Source organism: Parus major, chromosome 1 (assembly GCF_001522545.3).
Source record: "Parus major isolate Abel chromosome 1, Parus_major1.1, whole genome shotgun sequence".
NCBI classification, from domain to species: domain Eukaryota; kingdom Metazoa; phylum Chordata; class Aves; order Passeriformes; family Paridae; genus Parus; species Parus major.
This window is the reverse complement of record NC_031768.1, coordinates 66,058-73,968: the sequence shown is the minus strand read 5'-3', so window position 1 is coordinate 73,968 and position 7,911 is coordinate 66,058. Positions and strand designations below refer to the sequence as shown.

General features: G+C 55.0%; 1 protein-coding gene across 1 annotated transcript in view; it reads left to right on the top strand.

Moving 5' to 3' along the window:
* STIM1 (stromal interaction molecule 1) overlaps positions 1-7,911 on the top strand; it is a 74,909-nt gene that overhangs the window by 37,134 nt on the left and 29,864 nt on the right. Inside the window, exons 4-5 of the mRNA XM_033512707.1 lie at positions 581-696; positions 5,620-5,854. Of these exons, the coding sequence (XP_033368598.1) occupies positions 581-696; positions 5,620-5,854 (351 nt within the window). The remainder of the gene's footprint in view (positions 1-580; positions 697-5,619; positions 5,855-7,911) is intronic.

The following is a 7,911-nucleotide window of genomic DNA, read 5'->3' as shown; positions in this document are numbered from 1 at the left end:
GGGGGCTCTGGGTGGGATTTGGGGTCCCTCCCAGCTCAAACCATTCCATGATTCCATGTAAGAGAAACACTGGCTGGGAGTCCACCTAAACTTGTAACAGGTCTGAGACACCTCAGGGCAGCTTTTTTGGATAAAGGTTCCTCTTGCTGAAAAAGGAGCTTTTCAACTGACTGGGAAGGAAGGATTAACTGGGGATAAACTGAGGATGTTTCTGAGGCAGCACAGTGTGTGTCCACATTCCTTACAAGGGAGAACTGTGGTCTGTGACACAGGATATAAAATTGAAATTTGGTTAAAAAGTAGTTATTTGTGATTGGTAAGACACCAAAAGATGGGAAATCAGTCCCTCATGCTGTTGGGTTAATGAATTAGGCCTGGCCCTGGTTTTTCCTGCTCTGTCCCAGTCCTAAAAATGCTGCAGCAAAGTGTCCTAGAGACACCCTGGTTCAGGGACAGCAGCAGGGAGGGATTTGTCCTGGGGGCAGGGGGCTCCCAGGCCCTGCTCCATGTCTCCCCAAGCCCTGCTGTGTTTCTGGTTCTGGTGGAGGTGCCCAGAGCTCATTTCTCCCCCGTTGTGCAGGCTGGCAGTGAACAACGCCACCATGATGGGGACTGTGCTCAAAATGACCGACCGCAGCCACCGGCAGAAGCTGCAGCTCAAGGCTCTGGACACGGTGCTCTTCGGGCCTCCTCTGTGTGAGTACCCAAACTCCAGCTGCCAGCCCTGGGAGGGACCCCCAGGGCCCCTTGGGTGAGGATCTGTGTGTGCTCAGAGGGCTGGCTGGCCCAGCACAGCCTCTCCCAGGCTGCTCCCAGCACGGCTGCCCTGGAGCAGGAGCAGGCTGTTTCTGGATGCATGGGAGCAGCTCTGGAGGCACCCTGGGCTGGCACTCCCATCTCAGAGAGCTGCTCCCAGAGGTGCAGCTGGGATCTCCCCCGTCCTGCTGGGATCCCCTGTGTGCACAGCCTGCTGCCCCTCTGTGCTGCTGAGGGTGGGGATCCTGCCTGCTCCCAGGGAAGCTGCTGCCGTGTCCTGGAGCTCTCATCCTGTCCTGGCCTTTCCTGGGGCTGCTCTGTCACATCCCGAGGCTCTGCTGGTGACTCAGGCTGTGAATTACCCACCTCTGGAGGAGGGAAGGAGCAGCAGGCTGGATGGGAAGGAGTTGAGGATGGCTGCTGTGAGGCCCTGGGCTCCTTTGATGCTTTATCAGGATCTCAAGCTCTCTCATGTGTGTCTCCATGCTCCAGGTGCTCCCTTTGCCATCCATATTTACTCCCTATTAAAGGTACTTTTGTCTCTCCTTCCCTGGCATGGCTTTCTCCTGGGCTTTGGGTGCTGGAATCCCTCCTTTCCTGCTGCCCATGCTGGGGGATCACCAGAGGAATTTTGGGTGGGCTTGTCCAGCCTCTCCCACTCCAGCACCCCCAAGTCCTTCTCCGCAGCCATTCCCACCCAGTCCTGGGAAAACTGCCTGCAAGTGTGAACCACAGCGTGAGGCTTGGCAGAGCCATGGGAAGGAAATCACAAGCCTGGGTTGTACAATCAGCCATTTTTGCCCACAGGTACTGAAAAGCCTCTTTTTGTACAGGCACAGTTTGGTTTTTATTTCTTGCCTGTGTTAAACTCGAAGCTCTTTGGTGAGTTGGTGGCCTGGTGGGGCCGTCCTGGGTGAGCTCCTCCAGCAGCAGCTCCTGTGCTGGGGGTGGAATTCCTGCAGTGCTGCTGTGTGCTGTGGAAATGGCTGAGTGAATGGCTTGTACTGGCTGGGAATTGATGTGTGTTCCCCAGGCTGGAGCTGTTCTGTTCCGCCCTGCAGCTCCCTTGGCCCAGAGCCTGACCCTGCCCGGCTGGCGCGGATCAAAGTGCGCAGGGGAGCGCGGCGGGCGGGCTGCTCCCCACCCAGGGCTGCTCACACCCTCAGCTCCCTGCCTGGAAACCTTCCAGGCTCGCTGGACAGGGCTTGGAGCAGCCTGGGACAGGGGAAGGTGTCCCTGCTCACAGCAGGAGGTGGAATGGGATGAGCTTTATGGTCCCTCCCAGCCCAAACCATTCCATGGTTCTATGACTGAGCATACAGGGTATGTGAGGAGAGGAAATACCCTTGAAATCTGCAGCTGAAGGGGAGATTTATCCCTTTTCAGAAGGTAAAATTTTCAGGTTTCTGGTCATCTGAATGGCTTTGGCTCCAGTCATGGGGGAGAGGCTGTTTATCTAAACCAATTCCTTCAGGGATGGATTGCAAAACACCTTTCAGCAATGGGCTCGGTGAAGTGCTCAGTGACCTTTTAAGCTGCAGAGGCTGCTCTACACCTTTTCCAGGGGAGGTGGCTCTGGAGGGGAGCTGGGCTCTGGGGCTGTCTGAGCTGCTGGCAGTGGAATGTGGAGCACAGGTACAGAGTTTCAAGGCTTTGTCTCCTCTCTTGAAGCTCTGTTTGCCAACGGTGTAAAAACATGGAATAAAAGCAGCCTCGGTTGGAGCCCCAGTCCTGCTGCAGGCTCTGAGTGCAGAGACACCCTGCTGCCCGTGGGGATCACAGCACGTGGGCACAGTGCTGTTCCTGCTGCTGGGTGAAGCTTTTCCCAGCCCAGGGCTCCAGGGGTGGGTGTCTGGCTTGTGGCAGAGGTTTCAACCAGTTTCCATGGCCAGTTTCCACATGGATCTGCAGGCTCCTGCTGTCCCTCCAGGTCTGGTTCCTGCTGCCAGACTCCAGCCCTGCCATTTCCTACAGCAAACAGGTCTGACCACTTCAGTTCTGTAATTAATCCAAGTGCAAGGGAGCATGGTACAATTATAATCTAAGCAGAATGAGGTGATTGCTTCTTCTGTGTCTGTCCCTTTGGGGTTCTGTTCTTGTGGTTCAGGAGTTTATCTGGCACAAAATAGCACAACTTCAGGTGAAACATGAAATTCCAGACTGGTTTGGCTTGGGAGGGACCCCAAATCCCACCCATTCCCAGCCCAGCCATGGCAGGGACACCTCCCACTGTCCCAGGAGCTCCCAATGTCCAGCCTGGCCTTGGGCACTGCCAGGGATCCAGGGGCAGCCCCAGCTGCTCTGGCAATTCCATCCCAGCCCCTGCCCACCCTGCCAGGGAACAATCCCTGCCCAAGATCCCATCAAATCCTACTCTGAAGCCATTCCCTGGCTCCTGGCCCTGCAGCCCTTGGCCCCAGTCCCTCTCCAGCTCTCCTGGAGCAGCTCTGTGGCTCCTCTGGGCTCTCTCCAGCAGCTCCAGGTGCTGCTGTTGGTGTCCCAGGGCTGGAGGCTCTGCAGGTGCAGCTTTGCTGCTTTTGAACCTGGGAGAGAACTTTCTGTAATTTCGGCTCTTTCCCTGCTGCTCCTGTGCCCCAGGCAGAGACCGAGGGCACCGCGGCCGTTCCAGGGAGCCTCAGATTGTTCCTGTGCACTTCACTGGGATTTAAATCCCGCTGGATTTGTCCCTGGCAGCGGGGCTGTTGTGCACTCGTGTGGCCATGGCTGATCCCAGCACACCTCACACCTGCAGAGCCACTCACATCATGGAAAACAGACTGCTGTGCCTTTCTCCTTTCCTTTTATTGAGGAAAGGAGGGATTTGGGAAAGGCACAGTTTTATCACAGACTGATTGTTCTGCTCAGCTGCAGGGCTTGATGTCCTGCTGGGTTTGCAGCTCTGCCTGGGCTTTGTGTTTGAAAGAAGGTGAAATAATTGAACAAGGGGAAAGGTCTGGAACTGCAGGAGGGTTGATTTGGATTAGATACCAGAAAAAAGCATGTGTAATGAAGGTGAGAAAATGGAGATGCTCCCAGGGCTGGAGCCCTCTGCTCTGGGCTGCTGGGCCAAGGGGGAATGGCTGCCAGGGGCAGAGGGCAGGGCTGGATCTTGGCATCTTGGGCAGGGATTGTTCCCTGGCAGGGTGGGCAGGGGCTGGGATGGAATTGCCAGAGCAGCTGGGGCTGCCCCTGGATCCCTGGCAGTGCCCAAGGCCAGGCTGGACATTGGGAGCTCCTGGGACAGTGGGAGCTGTCCCTGCCATGGCTGGGGTGGCACTGGGTGGGTTCTGAGTTCCCTCCCAACTCAAACCATTCCATTGCTTCTACATTTCCATCCAAGCTGAGTTTTCCTTAGAGTTTCCTCGTTCAGGTGTCTTTGGGCAGTGCTGGTGAGGAGGAAGGATGTGTGGAAGCGCTGCTGAGCAGGGCTGGCACTGGGGCAGGAGGGGGATCACGTTGGGGTGGGGCTGGCAGGGATTGCTCCAGGCACGGAATGGATGTGCCCAGCTCCAGCCAGGGAATGGCCCCAGTGGGGACAGCAGGGCTGTGGTGGCTGTGAGAGCTGGAACACAAATCCTCTGAACACATCAGCCTCGCTGCTGTCCGGATGGGAGCTGAAAGGATTCACACTGAGGGATCTGTAGCCACTTGCCAGGATCTGCTCCCTCGGAAGAGGATGTTGTGTTAATCCATCCGGAGGGGGAGCGGGGCCAGCTCTCACCTTGTTTAGTTCTGAGTGTTGAATTTACACTGGGTGTTTGCAGGCAGGGATGGATCACATGTGCTGGGGGTGCTTGGGTGTCTCCTGGGCCTGGGGGGGGTCCTGCCCCTGTCCCTCTGCAGGGAAAGGAGCAGCAGCACTGTCCCCCATGTGTCCCTCTGGTGTGGGGCTGCTGGGCAGCTTCCACCTCCCAGGTCCCCTCCTGTGTCCCCCCAGCTCTGCCAGTGTGACAGATGTGCTTTAGCTGGGATCAAAGAGCAGCTTGGCTTGGGAGGGGCTTCAGCCCCTGTTGAATCCACCCCAGCCATGGCAGGGACCCCTCCCACTGTCCCAGGAGCTCCCAATGTCCAGCCTGGCCTTGGGCACTGCCAGGGATCCAGGGGCAGCCCCAGCTGCTCTGGGCCACCTGCCCCTTTCAGTAGAGATATTTTTCCCCTGTACCTGGTGTGAATTGCCTGCTGTTTGGTTCAAAACCAGTGGATGCTGATCATTGAAGTCCCAGCTCACTGAACTGAGCTGCTCTTTCATTTGTGGCTTTTCCAGCACACACTTGGTTGACTTAGAGGAAAAAATTGTGCTTGACTCATCTTTTTGGGCTTTGTTTAGCACTTGAGCCCCCACTTAATGACTTTCATCCTCTCACATGCATCAACACCTTTTTTTGAATCAACTGTTGAAAAAGGGAGTTTCCACCCTGAGTTGTGATTCTGATGGAAGGTTTGGCAGCTTGACAGTTGGACACTTGAGCTGCCCCAGCCCTGCCATCTCAGCAGTGTTTTGCAAGTAATTATTTTGTTCTTAGCTACCTGTGCTGCCCTGTGAGATCACAGCCACTCTGGAGGGGTTCCTATGTGCAGTTTCCCCTGGACCACTTATTGCCAGGCAAATTGGAGATGGAAGATTAGGAATTTTATCTTTTTTTGTTGTTATTGTTGTGTCTCCAAACCCAATAAATGTCATCAAGCTTCTCTGTTTTTCCCCTTAAATATCGACCCAGCTCAACTTTTCCCTTGGTGAATGCTGTGCCACAATTCCTTGTAAGAGTCCCCCGAGTTCCCCTGTCCCAGCCTGGTGCAGGCACAGCCCTTTGGAGTTTCCTGCTGTGATCCTGTGACTCCAGCAGTGTCTGTGCTCTCTTGCAGTGACTCGTCACAACCACCTCAAGGACTTCATGCTGGTGGTGTCCATCGTCATCGGCGTGGGCGGCTGCTGGTTCGCCTACATCCAGAACCGCTACTCCAAGGAGCACATGAAGAAGATGATGAAGGACCTGGAGGGTCTCCACAGGGCTGAGCAGTCTCTCCATGACCTGCAGGAGAGGTGGGTTCCCATTGTCCAGCCAGCTGGAGCGCTCAGCTCTCCCTGCTCCTTATTCCTGTAGATTTCACAGTCACAGCCCCAGGGAATGCTTTGGGTTCAGAGGGACCTTAGAGCTTGTCCCACCTCCTGCCTGTGGAATTTGTCATCCCAAGGTTGTTTCACCTTGGTTTTTGATGGGGGAAAAGCATGTTGGAGCAGTGGGAGCAATCAGAGGATTTACAAATCCCCCCTTGAATTCTTGGAGCTGTGTGGGGAAGCAATCAATACCTCAATCAAAGGGTGTTGCTTGGAAAGTGAAAAAAATACATCATTTGGAAGTATGAAATAGGAATATCTGGGCTTCTGGCATATGGATCAAGTCCTGCAGCCTCAGGAATGGGCTCTCTACTCCCAGGAATCACTGCAATGGTGCCAGTAAAGCTCCTGATGGGAGAATGTGCTCCAAGAGACCCTCTGGACACTTCTGGGATCTTCTGGGACAGGGAGGAGCCCTCAGCCCTGGTGATGACAAACCTGTGGGGTGCTCTGGCAATGGAGGATTTTAAGGGCGGATTTAGGAAATAACAGAGCAGGATAGTCTGGGGCTGGAACCATTTTCTGGGAGGTTTCAGTGGAGTTTGGGAGGATAAACCTTAACTAGGCTGCCCTGTGAGCTGTGAGTGGAGCCCCTCAGGGAAGTCCCTGGCCACGGAGCCACACTGGCCACGTGCCCCTGGCACAAGGTCCAGTCCCCTCTGTGGCTCCAGTCCACAGCTGGTTACACACAGCCTCGTGGGGTCTTGTGTTCCAGCTTGGAAATACTCCCAAAGAAAGTCTGATTTGTTTTTTCTGCGTCTGGGAGGAGACAGGAATCCCTTCTCCGTGTCCATCTCTTGGAGCAGCGGTGTCAGTTGGGGCAGGAGGGCTCAGCTGGGTGGCACCTCCGAGCTCCAAACTGGGAATGTGCCTGTGGGGAACGACCTTGGGCCCTGCTGCCGAGGGCACAGCCACGTAAACAAGTGGATGTTTCTGGGAAGTTCAACTAATGCTCTAAAGCCCCTCAGGAAGAAACACAAAACCGCTGGAACTCGGCACTGCCTTAAGCCAGAGCAGCTCGGGAGGGCTCGTCCTCCACAGAGGGCACTGAGCTCAGGGGCTGGGGGGTGAAGGGAGGACTTTGGGAGCCTCCTGAAGGGAAATATTCCTTCACTTGCTCATCCTTGCCCAGCAGGGCTCAGCTGGGCTCTTCAGCTGCCACAGGAACAGTGGAAACTCCAGACAGCCCCAGTACTCCTGGAGAAGCTGTGCTGAGTTCTGCTCAGAGGTGACTTTGGCAGAGATGGAAGGGGCTGGCTGTGCTGGCTGGGTGAGGCTCAGTGCTGAGCAGACCCTGGAAGGCACAGGATGCCTCTCCAGTGCCACTGCTGCTGCAATTTGAGGAGTTGGGAACATCCATACCAAACCCCAGTCTTTATTCATCTTCAGAGCAGCTTTGAGAGCATCCTGCAGCACTGACACTTGCAGCCCCTTGAGTGACTCAGCAGGATCAAGCCTTGGCACATCCTGCTGAAGCCTGAGGGGTGGGCAGGTGTGCTTTGGAGATGCATGGATTGTGTGGAAGCTCCTGGGCTGTGAGCCCCTGTGTGACACTGGTGACACTGGTGACACTGGGATGCTCTCTGAGAGCCACTGGCCCAGCTAACGCCCTGCCAACCTCACAGCCCTGCTGGGAGCCTCAGCACAGCTCAGCTCCTCAGGGAAGATCCAATGATCCATGGAGATCCAGGCTTTCATTGCTGCCACCATTCCTGAGTTGTTGCTGTATATTCCTACTGATAAAACTCTGTCCTGAGGAGGAATGGGAACATCCAGGCAAGATGAAGACATGCCTGAATTTGCAGGATTTTGCAGGAGGAATGCAGAGCTATCCCTTCTGGGTGGTCTGATGTGCTCTGGCAAATCTTCCCCTGCTTTGTTTTGTCAAAGTCTTCACTTTGGTAAAAATACCAAAAATTGATCTTAGTTTGAGATTCATTAGAGGAAATCCGGATGTGCTTTGGAAAACAAAGGAATTCTGGGTATTTGATAAACAAATAAAGCTGAGACTGAACAGCTGACAATTCCTTTCTTCCCAG